The sequence below is a fragment of the Panthera onca genome, chromosome B1 (genome assembly GCF_046562875.1).
Source record: "Panthera onca isolate mPanOnc1 chromosome B1, mPanOnc1 haplotype 2, whole genome shotgun sequence".
Taxonomy (NCBI): Eukaryota; Metazoa; Chordata; class Mammalia; order Carnivora; family Felidae; genus Panthera; species Panthera onca.
Window position 1 is genome coordinate 3,228,912 of NC_138342.1, and position 18,358 is coordinate 3,247,269.

Consider the following 18,358-nt stretch of genomic DNA (forward strand, 5'->3'; position numbering starts at 1 on the left):
CGTGAGATCGTGACCTGAGCTGAAGTCGGACGCTCAACCGACTGAGCCCCCCAGGCGTCTAACATCCAGTTACTCCCAGAAGGCCATGCGCCTCCCAAACAGCAGAACGCGACAGCCTCGTATCAGCGGATACCTTCAGAAGCGTTGCAGGCTCTTGCCGAGCTCGAGCATGTCAGTGACGGGCTGTGGATGATCACGTGCTCCCAGTGAGGATCTGTCCCGTTCCTTGTCACGTGGGCGGTCCTCGGCCGTCCCTCGGCTGCCTCCGCCTCCCCCTTCCCTGCTGACGAACAGGCGACCGTGGCTGTGCTGTGTCACTCACCCATGCTGTCCTCTGTGCAGCGTTCTGTAGTTTCTGTCGTTACGACTCCTGGAGTCCCTGTAAACAGTTGGCCGTTTTGGGCCGTAAGTGGGATAATGAACTTGAACGTGCAGCAGTGCAGACGACAAGAAACTCCTGTGTCCGTGTCCTGTGTATAAACGCCAGGCCGCAGTGGGCGAGACCCGACTCAGCGGGGCGGATGTCACGGGCCCTGTCCAGGTTTAATAGCAATTGCAAGTTATTTCTCCGTGGCCTCACCCGACTGTTTCTGTAGGGAGGTCTCTCTACGGCCTGGGGCACCGAGTCGGGGGAAAACGATCAGGGTGGCACAGGTGACCGCAAGCCCGGCGGCGGCTACAGAACCTCGTGCGCCCTCTCTGGCCCCTTTCCCAGCAGCGTGTGAGCCTGGGAGGCTCCCGCTTTTCCCTCTTGCTCCTCCCGGCCCAGCCTGGCCTGTGGAGAACATTCTCCATCAGGGGATGGAGACCCAGACGGGAGGGTCTGGAAATCGGCGGGGGAGACAACAAAAAAAAGCTGAGCGTCGTCTTCTGATACCTGACGTTTCTTGTGTAAAAAAATGCCACGGGGTGGGCAGCTCCCCTGAGGGGCCCATGTCTGTGAGCGACCCTAGCGAGGCCCACGGTCAGCAGGGGAGAGGGAGACGCGGGCGACGCAGGGCATTTCTCGAGCGCCGCGCCGTGGGCGTCGGGGGCCTGGCCGCGTGGCTCCGTGTGTCCCCTTAAAGGCAGAGCGGCCAGGCTGGGAGGTGGAAACCTGGCTGGGGAGGAGCGGGGCCTCTGCTGCCTCGGAGTGCGGTGTCTCGGTCGGGCCGGGGGATGGTGGCAGTACCGTCCCGTGAGCGCAGGGAGTGATGAAGCGCGTGGCTCCGTTGCAGTGAACCGCCTGGGCGACCTCAGGAACGAGAACGACCCCAACTGCACGTACGAAGGGGACAACAACGTCCTGCTGCAGCAGACCAGCGGCTACTTGCTCGGCCTGCTGGAGCTCCGCCTCCAGGGTAAGGCCCCGCCCCCGCTGGTGCAGCTGAGCCGTCCGGGCCCCCCCCGCCGGGCCAGCTCGTCCACCCGTGTCTGCAGGAAGGACGTGTGTCCTCAGGCAGTGACTCACCACCTTCCGGTGGGGGCGGGGGGGTCAGCGAGGCGGGGCGGCGTCCGTCACTCCGGGTCCTGGGTGTGCTTGTAGGTAGCGCTCGCCTTGAGAGCCCTCTGGGGACCGTGGACTTTCTGGAAGCCTATCCCGACATCCTCAACCAGAGGTTCTCGTGCCCCAGCATCGCCGGCTGCTTGGAATCGTCAGGTGAGCACTCTCTCTCCCTATGTCCCTCCCCTCGTGATCCTGGGGGGCACACTGTACCGCAGTGGGGGGCTTTGGTAGGGCCTGTAGGCGGCTGGTCGGTTCCTACGTTCACCCAGCACCTCCCCAGCCTGACTCCTGAGTCGGGTGCTGCCTCCCCCTCTGAGGGCGAAGACGGAGAGGCTCTGGGTTCCTGCCTCGCTGGGCAGCTGGGCTCCTGCCCACCGGCTGCCCCTGTGACTGAGCCGTTTTCACAGGAAGCTGGGGCCCTTTTGCTCAGGGCCTTTGCACGTGCCGGCCACACTGGCATCACCTCCGCGGCCCCCGCTCTGCAGTGTGCTCACCCCCCTCGGCCTCTGCACAGGCTCAGCGGCCGTGACCATTGGTCCCCGTGCTCGTCTTGTGTGGCCGTGACAGCCTGGCGGGGGGGCAGAGCCAGCCGCGACTGGGTTCCTGCTCTCACGCGGCATTATGGTCCAATAGGGACAGGCCTGTGCAAAGGAGCAGGGGCTCTGCATGGCAGGGGCCCACACACTGGGCTTGGCTGCCCAGGACAGCCCGTCTGAGATCTCAGTGACACGGACGGGGTGGCCACGGGGCGGGGGCGGGGATGTGCCCAGCGGAGCGTGCGCGTTGATCCAGGGCTGGGGGAAACACGGGACTCTGGAGAAGAGAGCGGCTGACTGACAGGTCTGTGTGTGCGCTGTGACGATTCACTCTGAAACGTCCCTCTGGAGCGAAGGCCGCTCTGTCCGCCTTGGGAACAGAGCAACACGAGAGAAGATGGGTGTCCCGGACGGGGCGGTGGCGGTGCTGGTCGGGGGGCAGTGTGAGGTGGGGCGGCTCTGGTCGCGTCCCCCGCTCCGTCCGGTCCCCTCCACGTCCCCACGCTCCCCCGGCGCCCAGGCCCAGGAAGGTCCAGCGGCGCGTCCGTGGTATCCGTGCCGAGCCCGGGTCAGGCCCGGCCTGTTGCGCTCCGAGGCCCAGCACCAGCCCCCAGAAGCTCCCGGAGGAGACTCCCACAGGAACAGGGCTGGAACTCGTGCCCGGGCCTGCACCTCCCGCGGGGCCCCGCTCAGCTTTTTGTCAAGTCCCGTGTCAGACACGCGGCGCTCGAAGCCACCGCAGAAACGTCACTGGTCTCACCGTCGTCCGACCCGTGAGCACCGAACGCACCTGCTTCATTCCTCCCCGAAACGCCTGTTTCCGCGCCCTCGCGGACTGCCTCTGTGGGCTGGTGGCGAGGCGGACCTCGGAGCACGCGTCCTTGCGGCTGGAAAGGAGCCGCTCTTCCGCTGAGCCTCCCGGGACCTGGAAGTGCAGCCCACCCGCCAGGAGAGCGAGAGGGCGCCCGGCCGCCTGGGTCTGCTCCGGCCCTGCCCGCCTCGGCCTGCTGGCCACGCCCGGGGCGATAGCAGCATCCGCCTCTCCAGGCTCTTCTCTTTTTTTTAAACGTTTATTTATTTTTGAGATGGAGAGCAAGCGGGGAGGGGCAGAGAGAGAGGGAGAGAGAGAATCCGAAGCGGGCTCTCCACTGTCAGCGCACAGAGCCTGGCTCGGGGCTCAAACCCAGGAACCGTAAGGCCATGACCTGAGCCAGAATCAAGAGCCGGACACGTAGCCAACTCTTAACCCAGCAGCCGCAGGGGGAAAGGCAACTTCTTCCAGAAGCACAGGCGTCCCTGAGTGGGCAGGGACAGGCTCTCGTGGGGACACTGGGCCCCGTGCTCCTATCATCTTGTGTTCGGGACTCGTCGGCCACTGCGGTAAACGCAGCCACGCGTGGCTCTGGCCTCCCCAGACTCACCGCGAGATGCCCTTTGTTCCCCCGGCCGCTGTCAGCAGAGCGCCTGCGGCGTGGGAGGAGGGCAGCTGCGTCAGGAGACCCCAGAGTCCGCGTCCGCTGGGGTCCGGGGGCCGCTGGGTCCTCCGGGTACAGGACCTGCCGCCCGCCCGCCCACCCGCCAGGGACCGAGAGCCCGAGACATCGCAGTAGCCGCGGGTGCTGGAACCGGCCGCACACCGTCCGCTTGGCCCCGCGGGGCACGCACTGCTCACGTCTCCCTAGAGGTGGCTGGGCCGGGTGGCCCCGGCCGGCCCAGCCCATGTCAGCAGCCGGGGCAAGAGTAGGACCCAGGCGGGCTGGCTTCCCAGCTGGCTCTCCTCCATCGTCATCCAGGAAGGTTCTGCCCTAACCGCTTGATTTCTCATCGGTCGCCACGTTCTGTCACGGCTTTCCGGACACACGGTACACGCGGTGGGACACGATTGAAGATCGGTTTCAGATGGTGGCAGAGCTCCCCAGCCCAGCGTTGCTACAGAACGCGCCGGAAAATAACCTAATGCCTCTCGCGACGTCAACGCCACCAGAATTTTTCCCCAGAAACCGTCACCCGTCGTGAAACCAGACGGAACACCAGCGGTCTGCCAGCCGCGTGACGTCCCCAGGACTCCGCACGGGTCCCCCCCGCTGCCCCTCGCGGACACCGAAAGCCGAGGCAGCACCTGCGAACCCGCGGCAGGACACGTGCCCGGACAGAGTCATGTTTTCCCTGTGACTGCCCTGGCCTGCGTTTTCGGGAGGAAACAATGCAGCTGAAGTTCCTTTGGCGACAGTGCCCGACCCCGAATGCCGACGCTCCTCTCCGCGCACGGAGGAGGCAGCGTGCGGCGCGTGGCCGGCCCCTTGTCCCTGGGGCGTGTGGCCATCACATCCCACACGTGGGCCGTGGCTCGCGTCGGCTGCGTCCTTGCTAAAGAGTACGGGAAGTCTTCCTGACCCTCGAGCTCTGTAGGACCGGGACACGAGACCCTTCAGTGCAGAGAGCCGCCTGCCGGGAAGGTGCAGAGGGTTTCCTTCAGCGGCGGGCGGGGGGTCACGGCTCTGCCTTCCGCATCTCCCCGCTTCCTCTGACCCGCAGGCCAGCGTGTGTGCTGAGGACGGGTTTCGCAAATGTCCCGGCGCCTTTGAGGACCTGTGCTGCCACCTGACACGAGGCCCGGTTCTTTCCTTTCCTTGGCTGATCTGCAGTCCGACCTGCGCTTCTCACAGCCGTGTGCGCACCAGGCAGAGGCTCGCCTCCTACCACCCGTTCAGCGGGTTCCGGGCCGCAGTCACGGGGCTCAGGCTCTGGAGTCCACGAGACCTACGGCTGGGCACTTGGCCTCTCCGAGCCTCAGTTTCCCCTGCAGTACACAGTCGTCCCCACGCTGCTCTCGGTGGGGCCTGGCCCACGGTGCGCTCTCACTGGGGGCCACCGCTCCAAGCCCTCCCTCGGGAGGGACGGAGCAGGGAGAACTCAGCTGTCTCCCCGGCGGCCGGCTCCGCGGGGGGTCTTGCGGGTTTAGAGGAGGTCGTGTGGGAGCACCGGGTGTGGGGGCACGGACGGAGAGCAGGCCACACCCAGACCCTGCCACGCCAGCCCTGGGGCTGGTGCCAGTCAGCCGAGCCTTGCTTTCTGGGCCCACCGAGGTTGGGGCCCCACCCTGGAAGGGGGGATCGGCCAGGAAACAGGGGTCTAGCAGAGGCAGTGTCGGGGGAGGCAGAGAGGTGGTTGGAAGGTGGCTGGCCGGCCTAGAGGGGCTTGCTGGACGGAGGGCTGGGTGAGAACAAAGCCCCCGGGGGGAGGGGAGGGGAGGGGTCATGACACGGGGGGTTCTGGTGTCACTCGTGGAGCCAAGTGCCCGGCGGGTATGTCCAGATGCCCCGGGACCAGGAGGTGGGGCAGGGCTGTGCTCGCTGCAGAGGCTGGGGGTGGGAGGTCCTTCCTGCCTCTCCCAGCCTCCAGGGCCCCCGGCACTCCTCGGCTCTTGGTCGCATCACTCCGTGTCTCCTCCATGCCCTATGGGCCCCCCCCATATGTGTATCTCCCCTCTGAGAGGACACTTGTTGGATTTAGGGCCCGCACTCTCCAGGGGAGTCTCTAGAATCCTTAGCTGCTTACGGCTGCCTTTTCCCAAGAAAGACACTTGCAGGCTTCGCGTCAGGACGTGAGCGTGTCTTTTGGGGGCCCCCGCAGAGCCACCACACGTGGCCAGACTCTGGCACGGGCTCGAGGAGGCCCCAGAGGAACCGGGGTCGCCGTGTGCGCTCGGCGTGTGAGCTTTGTCTCGGCCCCGTGAGTGAGTTTATTTGTTCTTTCACGGACCTCTCAGTTGTGCTGAGACAGTCGAGTGTCCGCGGCAGGGCCCCGGCGAGTGCCGCCTGTCTTCCCCGGGAGTGGGCTGTGTGACGCAGGAGGAATCCCCGGGACCCTCCGCCCAGGCTTTGGGGCCGGACCCAGTGTGGCCAGGTCCCCGTGGTCCCTTCTGGGGGCCCCGCGCCGAGGGCGACCGCTGAGCACAAGGGCTCCCAGGCCAGGGGGCGCCCTGCGGCCTTCCCTCTTCCGGCCCCTCCCAGCACGTGCCTGTCTGTCTACACTCTGTGGTGCCACCTCCTTTCTTGCCTAGAGCTCCTTGGGAGGAAGGCGCGTGGGCTGAGGCCCCGGGAGGGCCAGCGAGAAGCCCCCGCTCAGCTGCCCGCTAGTCCCAGGGAGACCAAGGGCCGTGCTGGCCACTGAACAGACACCCCTTCCTCCCGCCACTCGCCCGCCATCTGCCGCGAAGCCGTCCTCTCGTCCGTGCAGGGCCGTAGTGACACTGAGGCGACGCGCCCCGTCTCGTCACCCAGAACTTGCCGCCATCCCAAAGTGGCTTCGTGGCCCCATGGCCTCAGCCGGAGCCAGAACGTGCCCTCCCGGTGCCTGTCCCGGCCTGGGGCCGTGCCCTCCCGGTGCCTCCGTGTCCGTGAACCGGGCCCGCCTCGCACTCTCGCCACGAAGATCACTGTGCACCGTGCAGCCTCAGCCCCTCCTGCCCGTGTAAGTGCTCTGCACACGTGGGTGCTCTATCGTTACTTTCCCTTCTGTGTCCTTGTCTTGAAGTCCCGCTGGCGGCATACGAGTGGCTGGTCTGTTACCTGCTCCGAGAGAGTGTGCAAAAGGTAAACCAAGAGAAGAGATCAGGAAGCAGTGATTTTGAAGCAAGAAACAACAGCCAGGTATGCTTGTTCTTGAAACTGCTTTTTGAATTTGCTTTGAATTTCTGTGCTGCCCTGTCCCCGTAAGCTGAATGTCCTGCTGGTGGCCGGCCAGGCCCTCCTGCCCCTGTGCCCTCAGGTGCACGACCTGTCTGCACCCTAGTTTGCTGCAGGGACCTTGCTGGATTGTGGGTGTCATGTTTAAAGTGCTCAGTGTCCTCGGGGCACCTGGATGGCTCAGTCGGTTGAGCGTCCCACTTCAGCTCAGGTCATGATGTTGTGGTTTGTGGGTTCGAGCCCCGCGTCGGGCTCTGTGCTGCAGCTCGGAGCCTGAAGCCTGCTTCGGATTCTGTGTCCCCCTCTCTCTCTGCTCCTTCCCCACTCATGCTCTGTCTCTCTCTCTCTTAAAAATAAACATTCAAAAAAAATTTAAAAAAAAACAAAGTGCTCAGTGTCCAGAGCTGTCACTATTGGAGCTGGGACGCTGGGCTCTGGGGCCAGGCACCAGCCCTGGTCCCTCCCAGCCGACCAGCGACAGCTTGGTGACTCACGTGAGGTCCCCCCGGCCCTGCACTTGGTTGCTCTCAGGTCATTACTGCCCTTCTCAAGGAGCCTCAGGTCCCAGGGTGGCTTTGGTTCTCGTGTTCGGTCAGGGCCAGCTCCTGGGTTCCGGAATCCACGGTATGGAGGCAGCCTGCTCTGAAACGCCCCCTGGTGTCAGGAGCTGGCCCGTCATGACCCAGGGTATTGTTGGGGAGGCCATGGATGAAGGAGACAAGAAGTCTCTAGAACTGATGGCGTCCCCTCTCCTTGGTCTCGCTCCGTGAGGCTCTGCGTCGAGAACTCGGCGTCCTCATCCGCGCATCTGCAGATGCCCCCGCCCCCTCCCGTTACACTGGGACGGCGGCTTCCGCGCTCGGGTGGACGCGGCCAGAAGCAAAGCGGGTGGTGTCTCCCGGGACCTGCCGCGCACACCTGCCCAGGTGTGGAGCTCAGGGAACAGGATGGCGTCTTGACTGGAAAGTCCTGGAAGAGTAGACCCAGGTCGGCCCCAGGGCCTCAAGGAAGCGAATTCAGCAGGTGGCTGCAGTTAGCAAACTGTAGCTCGTGTCACAATGACCAAAACTGGGGGGGCAGGGAAATGATCCTTGTGGAATGGCTGGGGCCACGGCAGGCTTAGCCTTTTGGACAGCGACGGCAGCACGGTAGCTTGTCCCACGTCCCTCTGTTCTCTGCGTGTGAGGCCGTCACTGTTGACATGGAACAGGTCCTCCATTTCTGGAGGGGAGGAGGGGACAAAAGGCACCTCCGTCCGGATGCCAGAGAGCTGCCCGGGGGTGGCTGTGGGTCTCCGTGCTGTCCTTCCGCCCCTGTGCCGGCCGGCCTGTGCCCGACACCCTGACGGCGGGCCCCGAGCAGGGGCGCAGCCGTTTTAGAAATAATTCACCCTTAGACCTTCATCGAAGGACCTCGTAGCAGCATTTCAGTGAGCGGCATGGCTGAAAAGGACGGAGAGGCCACAGCTGGCCCAGCCTGGGTTCTGGGTCCAGCAGAGGTGGGGTGCCTGGGGAGAGCTGCTGAGCTGACCGGCACTCAGAAGCTGGGGTGTAGCACGGGGAGCAGCCGTGAGGCCTGGAAGGGAGGTAATGACCCAAGAGCAGTCTGCATTTTCCGCACCTGGTCTGGATCACGGAGCATTTTAAGAGCGAGCACTGGGTCGTTTCCGACAGCCGAGAGCTCTCACGGCCGGGGCTGGACGTTCATGTGTCCCAGAGAAGACGCCGTCTCTTCCCGTATCATGACTGGACCAGCAGGACGGCGTGAGAAGAACGTGTCAGAGAACGCTGATGCAGCCTCGGCGTGGGACCAGCCTTCTTAAGACAGGAAACCCGGAAGCTGTAGAAAAAAAACTGTCAGATCAGACTATGTAAACTTTCACCATTTCTATAAACAGAAATCAGGAGACAGACCACAGACTGGGGAAGCACGTACAGCATGACCCACAGACAGCGTCCCCGTTAGGGAAAGGGCTCCCGGGCGGGGAACCAGCCGCTGGCCCAAGGCGGCAGGCACGACAGTTGCTTAACGTGAACCAGGGCCACACGGGTCGAAGGACAGTGACCGGCGGGTCACGGAGGGAGTGAACCTGCTGTGTCCTTGGGGGCAGACACTGGCTGCTCTCGTGTCGTCCCAGCACGAGCTGGCCGGGACTCGGCAGGGGAGGCCGCCAGAGACCGCTGCCGTTCTGCTAACCCGCCACCTGCCCGCACACAGTAGGCTCTCGAATAGTTGCGTTTATTGCCTCTTTGGGCCGAGTAATCCCCTCCCGGGCTCAAAGTGAGAAAATGTGAACAGGTGGGCGGCAGAGACCCCCTCCCGGAGCCCCCCGTCCAGAGCCGTCTGCCTCGCAAACGCAGATGAGCTTTCCTCCCCCGGCCACACACGGGCTCCTCGCGTATTCTCGTCTCGTGCCGGCCTCTCTGATGCGTAAGGAAATCGAGGCCAAGAGAAGTGCCCCGGCTCAGCTGTGCCGACGTCCACACCGGGACAGTTAGGAGTTAGTTTTTTGCCGGAAGTATCCGTCGCTTGTTCATGTGCAGATGTCCTCAGTGATCAGAGCACAGCAGAAATGAATACCTGGACCCCGATTGGTTTAAACGTCGTGGGGGTGGGGGCTCGTGGGAGAGGGGAGCCCGGCACGGGGGACACTGTGGGGAGGGGACGGGGCTGGGGGCAGGGGCCACCCCTCCTGACTCTGCACGTGTGACCGGCCCTGCCTCTGAGTGCTCGCTCTCTGCAAACGGGGTCCCAGGTCCATTGCTGCGTAGTGACGGGTGACCCTTGGCCACATCGGGTCCGAGGTGTGCCTCGTCAGACTCCCAAAGGGGACGGTTAAACAGCACGGCGCTGGAGGGTCAGAAGACCGCTTGGGAGCTGAACAGCAGAGCTGTGGCCCCACCGCGTGTCCCCGGCTAGTGGAGGTTGGGGGAGCAGGGGCTCCATCCGGACCCGTCCAGGGGCAAGGGGCCCCCCACAGTGTGGACACGTGGGCAGACAGTTCTCGGTGGGACGGGGGCCTGTCCTGTGCTCTGTGTGGTGCTCAACGGCGCCCCCACCTCTACCCACGAAGATGTCAACACCACCCCTGAGTTTTGAGAACCGGAGATGTGTCTGAGGTGGCAGACGTCCCTGGGGGCAGACTTAAGCGAGCAGAGAGCCCCTGACGTTGAGTGCAGCGGTCCTCGGGGGGTCTGGGGCCGCAGCCCACGGAAGCAGACCTGCCCTCTGGCCCACCGAGTCTCAGAGCCCACAGGCCTCTCCCGCTGGGCCGCGCCTCCCTCACACAGGCGTCCTGCCTCCCCGGCCGTCTGGACCTAGCACGTGCGGCCCTCACATCGTGGGCTCCACGGCCGTCATTGCGCAGATTCTCAGGTGACGCGCGGGGTGGCCGACGCCCAGCCAGCGGAGCCGTCCCCGCGTAGACGCGGCCCCTGAGGCTGCCGTGCGGAGGCGCCACCTGCTCGTTATAACAGGTCAGGTGATGCCAGTGCAGTTTTTCTGACTTAAAAAAATCCGGTCGGATGATCGAGTGGAGAAAGAAAAGCCGGCGAGCAAAGCTAACAATGACCAGCAGGTACTTCGGATGCCGGGTGAAAAAGGAGACACCGGGCCCAGAGGTCTGCAGTGACCTCCTGCTTTCACAGACCCAGCCTGACCTCCTGCTTTCACAGACCCAGCCAGCGTCAGCACCGCGCCCGCAGATGAGACCCGGCCGGGGGCGGCCCCACGCCTTGGCTGCCCGTCAGCCGTCCCCGAACTTCCAGACAGATGTGTGAGTGGGATGGAGAAGCGGCTTCCTCAGCAGCCCAGGAGAGGGGGCACAGCGTCACCCCGAGGGGCTGGCCCGGGTCACCCGGCGACTTCTCCGTGGCTCCGGGCGCGGAAGGGGACCCGCGGCGTGCCCCCGTGCCTCCTGGGGGCGCAGTCGTGGCCGTGTGCTCCAGACGGGGCCGCTGACGCCGGCTTTCCCGAGGCCTCGGAGAGCGTAAACGCCAGCTTCGAGCTGGGCATTCTGGCGGGCGGGCCCGTCTGCAGCGCTCCCGCGGGGGCGCTTCTCACGCCGTAACCCCTCCGTGCACCGCCTCACCTGCTGTCGTCGTCCCCGCGTCCGGACGTGCGCCGGAGCTCAGACCTCCGTCTGCGTTCCCGAGGGTTTCTTCCACCAGAAACCGCCGTGCCGGGAGCCCCGGCCGCCCGCTCACGGGGGTCGGTGGCCCCGGGCCGTGCTCTGTCTTCAGGTGTACCGCTGCCGTTCCCTGGCCCTGGCGTTCCTGGAGCTCACGGTGGTGCGGAGGTTCCACGAGTACGTGCACCAGCCCGGCGTGCCGCCCCCGCTGCGGGCCACGCTCCAGCGGCTCAGTGCCCTCTACGCCCTGTGGTCCCTGAACCAGCACACGGCCCTGCTCTACCGAGGTGAGGCCCTGCGGCCGCCCCTGAGCCCGCCTCCCCGCCCCGGCCCGCCCCGGCCCGCCCCGGAGTGCAGCCTGTTCTGTCCGGGAGGCTTGGCCTCCTCGTCCTGAGCGGTCCTCACAGGCTGCGTGAGCCTGTGGGCAGATGAGGAGCTCCAGCCCCGTGGTAAGAAAAGCGGCATCAGGACGATGTTGCCGACGTAGTTTCGCTTTCACTCAGGGTCCCTTTGAAGTCCACTTCCAGTTCAGAGAATATTCCAGAAGGCCCACATTAGCCAGACAGGGAGTTGGTTACCCACCCCTCGAGTCCCATAGGTCCTACACAGACACAAGCCCAGGCTGCTGGGAGGCACCCTCAGGAACGCCCAGCCTGTGGACCCAGGAGGGCAGCCTGGAGGAGGTGGTGTGTGGGCTGATTCCCGGGAGATTGGTGAACATGGGGCAAGCCTGAGCTTCCCAACCTGTTTTCATTATTGTCCTTCCAAGGAGAGACTTTAGACCTTTTTCCCCAATCTCCCTCTGGACACGTTCATGCTGCAGACAGCCTGCCTGTGTGTCTGTAAGTGTCCTGTGCGTGCATCCGGCCTGGTGAGGAGTCAGCCTGTGTGCCCTACTCCCCTTGCCAGGAGCCAGGTTCCCCCTCGGGGCTGGTGTTGCCCCCGGAGGCCACGAGAGCTCATGCGAGGCTAGCAGAGGGGAGGGCGGTTCAAACAGAGGGTGCGGCAGGTGCAGGGCAGGAGACCGCGTGCTTTACGACACAACTCCCAGTGACGGGCAGTTTCCATCACAAAAGGCAAAGAAAAGATTCTGCGGCAAATTGCTCTCAAATGCACAGGCTGCATGCTTGGGCCCACTAGACGCCGCCACAAGCCGGCCACGGTGGTGGCCGCGGCCTCCAGGCGCATGCGCAGTGATGGGACAGGGACGTGGGAGCCCTGGCCCCGGCCAGCGTGTTCCTGGAAAAGGGCTGCAGCCCGGCCTGGGGGGCAGGGAGCCCTTCTGCACCGGGGGCGGGGCGGGGCGCCTGGAGGGGCCCGCGTGGCCGCAGGGCACCAGTGCCCAGTGTGACCCGCCCTCTGCTTGCAGGTGGCTACTTTTCTGGTGAGCAGGCGGGTAAAATGATCGAGAACACCATCCTGGACCTGTGCGCACAGGTGAGTCGCCATCACCCTCCTGTGATTCACCCGCGTTCCAGGTAACCGCTGCCTGGTGACACACACACAGGAGCGTGCGTGCGACTTTGGGCCAGAACGGGAAAATAGGCTCGTGTCAGAAATGTTAGGCAAAGCGTGATTTTTAGGGAGCGTCTTAGAATCCGGACTCTGTAATACACTGTTTTACAGCTACCTGGGTAATTCTTTTTTCGAGCCTTCCAAGGTACTCGGTGGCCAGCTTCAATTCATTTCGTGGCTTATTTAGTTATTTATTTAGGTACTTAGTGCACAGGAGCGAGTGGGGAAGGGGCAGGGAGAGGGAGAGAGAGGATCCCAAGCAGGTTCCGTGCTGTCAGCACACCGCGGAGCCCGACCTGGGGCTCGATCCCGCGAACCATGAGATCATGACCTGAACCGTAATCGGGAGTCGGACGCCTAACCGAGCCGCCCAGGTGCCTCGTTATTTTTTTGTGTATTGTACTCTTTGACCTTTGTCGTCCAGAAAGGTCAGGTGGGTCCAGCCCCCGCTTTATGTTCGGGTGGCACCATATCCAGTGGGAACGCCTACGGGGGTGGATGTGTCCTGGGGCCGTGCTGTCCCTTGTGACCACCACAGCCCCGTGGGCGGCTGGCAGGTGAAAGTGTGCCCAGCGTGGCTGAGGGTGTCTGTCCTTACTTTGAACCGATTTGCAGTTAAAGGGCCACACGTGCTGGTGCTGCCCTGTCGGGCCCCCGCAGGTAGCTGCGTCCTCTGTCTTCCTGACGTTGGGCAGTTAAGTCAAGGCCCCGCCAGCATTTTATCAGACGTCTCAATGGCCGGTGACGGGCCACCTCATTTGTCCCCTCTCCGTGCTCGGAGCTGATGTAGTCCCAGGTGACCCCTCTCCCCGGACCCCTCGTGAGCGTGCTCCCTCTGCCTCCTGGTTTCTGGATCAGCGTCTGTGGCTGCACCGCCCCGGCGTGTGGCCACGTTTACTGTTCCTCGAGCAAAACCAGCGACCACAGGGATTTCCTGTGTGGGCTCCGCGGGGGCCAGCTGCCGTTCACAAAGAGTGCGGCGGGTGTTCCTCTGCTCTCAAACACCTGAGCCCCCCGAGACCCCCGCCCGGTGACCGTGACCCCCGCAGGCAGGTGGTCACGTGCACGGTGTGCGGCCGACGCCTCGTCTCCGTCCACCGCCTGGCAGGGCCAGGTCCCCATTCTCGCTCGGGGAGGCCCGGGTCGGGCAGGCGGAGGGGCGCCAGCCCGGTCCAGTGGGTCACGTGGGCGTCGTGGGCGGGTGTGCGGCCTAGGCCGAGGTACGCGGTGAGACGGAGACCCCACGCACGGCCCCCGAGCCGGACCGTTTCCTTGTCTGGACGAGGGGCCTCGCTCCGCTGACGGCTCCAGGCTTGTTCATGCGAGGCCCGAGGGGCAGAGGGCACGCAGCCGCGGGGCGGACGGGCGGGGGCGCTAAAGAGCAGCCCCTGAGCCCCGCGGGTGTTCTCCTTTCCTGTGCTTCGCGGACTCCGTTGTCCCGCGCTGGCCGCCTGCTTGCCTCCATCGCTGAGGCTGCCCGCCTCCAGGGCTCCGGTCAGTGCAGCCGGGACACTTCACGGTTACTTTCGGAAAAAAACGCTTCTGCGTTTCAAGAACGTCCTTGGGAGGCTCCTCACATAAGTTCCACGTGTCCCAGTGAAAGGCGACTCGCACGAGGGGAGAGCCATAAAAGCACTGTGCACCAGCCGCCTTCGTGGGACAGCCTTCCCGGGCCCCCGTAAACGCCTTCCCCGTCACATTTTTTCCGGACGTATTTTCCTCTGCTGCGGCGGCAGCTGCCCAGATGGGTCAGGATTCAGACACAAATCTCGGAGGACGGCTGCCAGTTAGCGAGCCTGCAGGACGCTTTTACGAGGGGCCCCTACCTTACTGAAAGGCAGTTAACACGCTGGAAGTCCTGAGTGATTAGCAACGTGGTGAAAATATTCAGACGCGCCCCCGGGGGATCTGTAGTCCAGGCCAACGAAGAGATAATGCGTTACTGGCCGAGCCGCGCGCGCGCCTGCTGCGGTCAGCGTTGCTAGCGGGTCGTGGCAACAGGCGGCCCGGGCTCTGTTTCTTAGGGGTCGCCATGGAGATTTGCAGGGGTTGCCAGGCATACGGACTTTGTTTCCCAACAGCTGAAAGACGACGCCGTTGCCCTGGTGGACGTGATCGCCCCTCCCGACTTTATCCTGGACTCACCGATTGGCAGAGCCGACGGCGAGGTGAGCGCAGCTGTCCCCCTGCGGCCCGGCGGGAACGGCCGTGTGTCCGAGCGCGAGCAGGGGCCGCTCCGGGGGCTGGTGGGGGCTGTGGCAGAGCCCGAGATGCCGACGTGGGCCCGGAGCGCCCTGGCGCCTTCTGGGGACTTGTCACGCTCGGGCGGTGGTGGAGGGAGCGGCCAGGAGATGCCTGGGGTGACTTAGCCATCCTGCCCCCCCCCAGCCCACCTTCCTCTGAGATGGGGGCGGCGGCACCACCTTCGTCGGCCCGGGGCGCCAGGTCAGCACAGGCCCTCGTGCAGCCCTCGCGCTCACACCCCCGGGGGCCTGTTCCCGTGCTGGCTCCTGACCCCTTCTGGCCACCGGGCGCTCACCCCTCGTTCCTTCACTTCCCGGCAGCCCCCCCTCGGCTCCCCGATCTGTCCTGTCGCGCCATGCTGCAGGATGATTTCTTAAAGTGATCCCGTCGGGCTGCTCTTCTGTTGAGCCCTCATACCGGAAACTGCAGGCACACGGCCCTTCCCACACCCCCAGCCTGGCGGCCTGACCTCTGCCTGGTTCTCCGAGGTCATTTTGTGCCGTGCTCCTCCGGCCCTCTGGACTCCAGCCTCACCATCCCTCTCTGTTGTGGTGTGTGAGCTTTCCCACCCCAGGGCCTTTGTACCTGCTGTTCCTGGAGCACTTCCATTCGTTGGGTCCAAGCAGAATGCCCCCTCTCATGTCTTCTCTGGCTCCAACCAAAGTGCCCCCCCACAGGCGTGTGACCCCCCCCCCAGGCGTGTGCCCCCACCTTGTCCTGCCGTGTGATCCTTGTGCTCGTTACTGAGCCAGCTCATAACCCTGTGTGCTGGCTGATGCCCAGCACCGCGCTACCAACAGGCGGCCCCGTGTTTGCCCCTGTGTTACTGCGGGGGCGTTTCAGTGTGTTAAAGTCACTTACCTGAGGTCTCCCGACTGTGAGCAGTGGAACAGGACTGACTCCCGCCTGACCCCCGACCCCCAAGACCATGTGTTTTCTGTGGGGACACGTGCCACTGACCCAGGCTCTGTTTCGATGGAAATCGGACAAAAGGGGACAGGACCCCTGCACGTGTGCTCAGGGGAACGCTGGAGTCGGTACTTTGCAAGATCACATCCGGGAAGGGGGCACGGCCCAGGCCACACATGGGGTTGGGATGGTGCACTGGGCCCCGGGGTGGGCAGGACAGAAGTCCCCCGTTGACTCAGGCTGGCAGGGGGACAGTGGCCCCCGCGGAGGCCTGCCGTCCTCGCGCTGCAGGGTTGGGCGTCTGGCCCCCTCCCACACGGTGCATGTCGCACGCCCATCGTGCCGGGGAGAAACCCACCCTCCGGAGAAGCCACGTGGCCTGCCCACAGCTGCCCCGCCAGGGGCAACGGAGCCAGGGTTTGGGGACAGATCTACCGTTTGGAGGGGAGACAGGAGGCCGAAATGGGTCCCCGGTGTGGCCAGGGCCCCCTCAGGCGCACGGAGGAGGACGTGCCGACAAGGCCACGAGAGAGGGCTGGCCCGGGCCCGTGGGGGGCGCGTGAGGAGGAGACACGGCAGGGGCGGTGGCGTCACGGAGCGCGGGGACGTGGCCGCCCCCGGGGCCCTGAGCACAGGGGGGCGTTGGCGCTCGCAGAAGGCGCCAGTGCGGCTGGCCCACTCGAGCCCGTGCCCGTGCGGCTGCCCTGCAGAGGCAGCCAGGCTGACGGGCAGGAGAGCGACCGGTGCCCGGGGGCACGTCCCGCGGTGTGGGGACCCCACGGTGGGAACCAGAGCCGGCCCGAGGCTCACCTGTCGGGGTGGTTTCTGTGGCACACACCGTAGCCAGGTGCCGCCACGTGAGACGTTCGTCTTGAGTGAACGAACACAGCCGCCAGAGGTTATTAGAGACTATCGTTAAGCGAAGCCCGAAGCTCCAAGCGGCCACGGAGCCCGTGCACCAGGCGAGCCCGAGTGTGTGCGTCTGGGAGGGAGCAGAGCACAGTGTCGGAGGCAAATTGCAGGCGCTTCTCCAAAGTAAAATCTGTCGATCCCAGCCAGGCACAGCGTAGGCCCCTTCCTTGTCTCCGCGGGCTGGAGGTCAGCCTGGGGGCCGGGTTTGGGGCGGGCGGAGGACCAGCCACCAGCTCCCGCGACGCTCACGGCCTTTCGTCCGGGACGGCGGCCGCTCTCCTTGTCCCGCGGGGCTGCCCAGCGGGAGGCAGTTGAGTGCGGAGGTCCCGGAGGAGGCGGCAAGCCGGACAGAGGGGGACAGCGCGTGCCGGGCGCCCGCCCCGCCGGCAGCCGCGTGGGGACAGGGCACGTCAGGGCCGAAGGCTAGCGCACGCTTGCAGAGTCCGGGCAGGAGGCGCGAGGAGCCATCCTCGTAAACGCGTTCTACCCTTTGCTTTCGGTTAGAGAAAAAGATTTCCGTGCATTAGATCCCCTTAAAGTTTTCTAAAAGGTGACAGAACGTCCTGTGTTTTCAGCAAAAGCTAACGAGGGGGTTTGCGTCTGCCCCCTCGGCCGTTCTCAGGAACCTTGTGTATTGTTCACGCGTGTGCTCCTTGTTCGCAGCTCTATAAAAACCTCTGGACCGCCGTCCTTCAGGAGAGCAAAGTGCTGGAGCGGGCATCGTGGTGGGCAGAGTTTCCTGCCAGTAAGACCCACGTGGAAAGTCTGAAGTCGAGGCTGTAGGCTGATGAGGACATTGACCTCAAATGCTGGTTCCGGAAGATACTGGAAATGGCTGCCGCCTTCTGAACGCTCGTCTGCTGCTCCCGTGCCCGTCCCGTCTCCCGACCTCACCGGGAGGGCTCAGCCCCGGGGCGTGGGCCCGACGAGGCCGCCAGCCGCTCGTTATTAGAGGTTCTCTGGTCGGATGATCTTTTGCTTTCTGATTTTTCTACAAAGCTCTGCTTCGCTGAACGCTTAATGATGCCAGCGTGATGCTTTTTGTTAACTAATGTGACTTTATCAGGTAATTAAATTGTATTTTAATCATACCCGGATGACGTAGTGTTAGATGTTTAAGGAGAAGAAAATCTATTTCATGACTTCCTTATGCGAACATAGAAGTTTCCATCAAGGAAGTGTTTCCAAAGAAAAAAGACGCGTGACATCGGTCTGGTCAGTTTCCAGTCCTGACCCGCCGGCCGCGTGCACGTTGCTGTCTAGCGGTCGGCTGCTCGGGTGGGTCTGTTGCACAGTCAGCCAGCGGCTCGGAGCTCCCCACGCCGCGCGTGAGTGCGAGCTCCTTCCGGCGGGGGCCAGGTCAGAGGTTGCCAGACACCCACCCGGTCACTTGTGTGTCCCAGCCCCAGATGACGGGCTTGGGGGCCCTTCTCCGTTTTGGGGGTCTGCCCCTTGGCCTGAGCACAGCAGGCACATGTGACCCAGGCGCCCGCAGAGCACCAAGCGGACGAGGACGGAGTCTTATCTTCCCAAACAGCCCAGAGTGGCCCTGAGCTCTGTTTCCAGCTTCGGAAATCCCCTGGGTGGTGACCCTGACTTCTCAAGCCTCAGCCGCCATGCCTAGAAAAGCGGGACCCCCCCCCCAATCCCCGAGCCCCCAGGGCTGCCAGGAGCACATCAGTGGGTAACAGGGGCGACTTCCGATGAGCACTTACTGCGTGCAGGGACTTTGCTGTCCCCACCTCCTTGGACCCTCAGACGACGGTGTGAGGGGAGTCGTGTTACCGTGCCCGCTGACCCCCAAACGCCTAAATCACCGCCATGGGCCAAACAGCCAGGAAGTGGGGGGCTGGCCCGGGCACAAGGTCCCCTGCATGGCTGTCCCAACATCGTTGGCCCAGCACAGGGCTGGCATGTCATACAGACTGGAAATCTGGCT

General features: G+C 64.3%; 1 protein-coding gene across 3 annotated transcripts in view; it reads left to right on the forward strand.

Annotated features, from left to right (window-relative positions):
* ACOX3 (acyl-CoA oxidase 3, pristanoyl) overlaps positions 1–17,205 on the forward strand; it is a 41,839-nt gene extending 24,634 nt beyond the window's left edge. For 2 of the 3 annotated variants that reach the window (XM_060655503.3, XM_060655505.3), the window contains 7 exons: positions 1,218–1,340; positions 1,526–1,639; positions 6,559–6,674; positions 10,952–11,126; positions 12,209–12,276; positions 14,379–14,522; positions 17,083–17,205. In XM_060655503.3, coding sequence (XP_060511486.3) covers positions 1,218–1,340; positions 1,526–1,639; positions 6,559–6,674; positions 10,952–11,126; positions 12,209–12,276; positions 14,379–14,522; positions 17,083–17,202 — 860 coding nt within the window. In that variant the 3' untranslated portion in view covers positions 17,203–17,205. The remainder of the gene's footprint in view (positions 1–1,217; positions 1,341–1,525; positions 1,640–6,558; positions 6,675–10,951; positions 11,127–12,208; positions 12,277–14,378; positions 14,523–17,082) is intronic. The other variant, XM_060655504.3, reaches the window with a different exon arrangement.
* Positions 17,206–18,358: the final 1,153 nt, after the last annotated feature.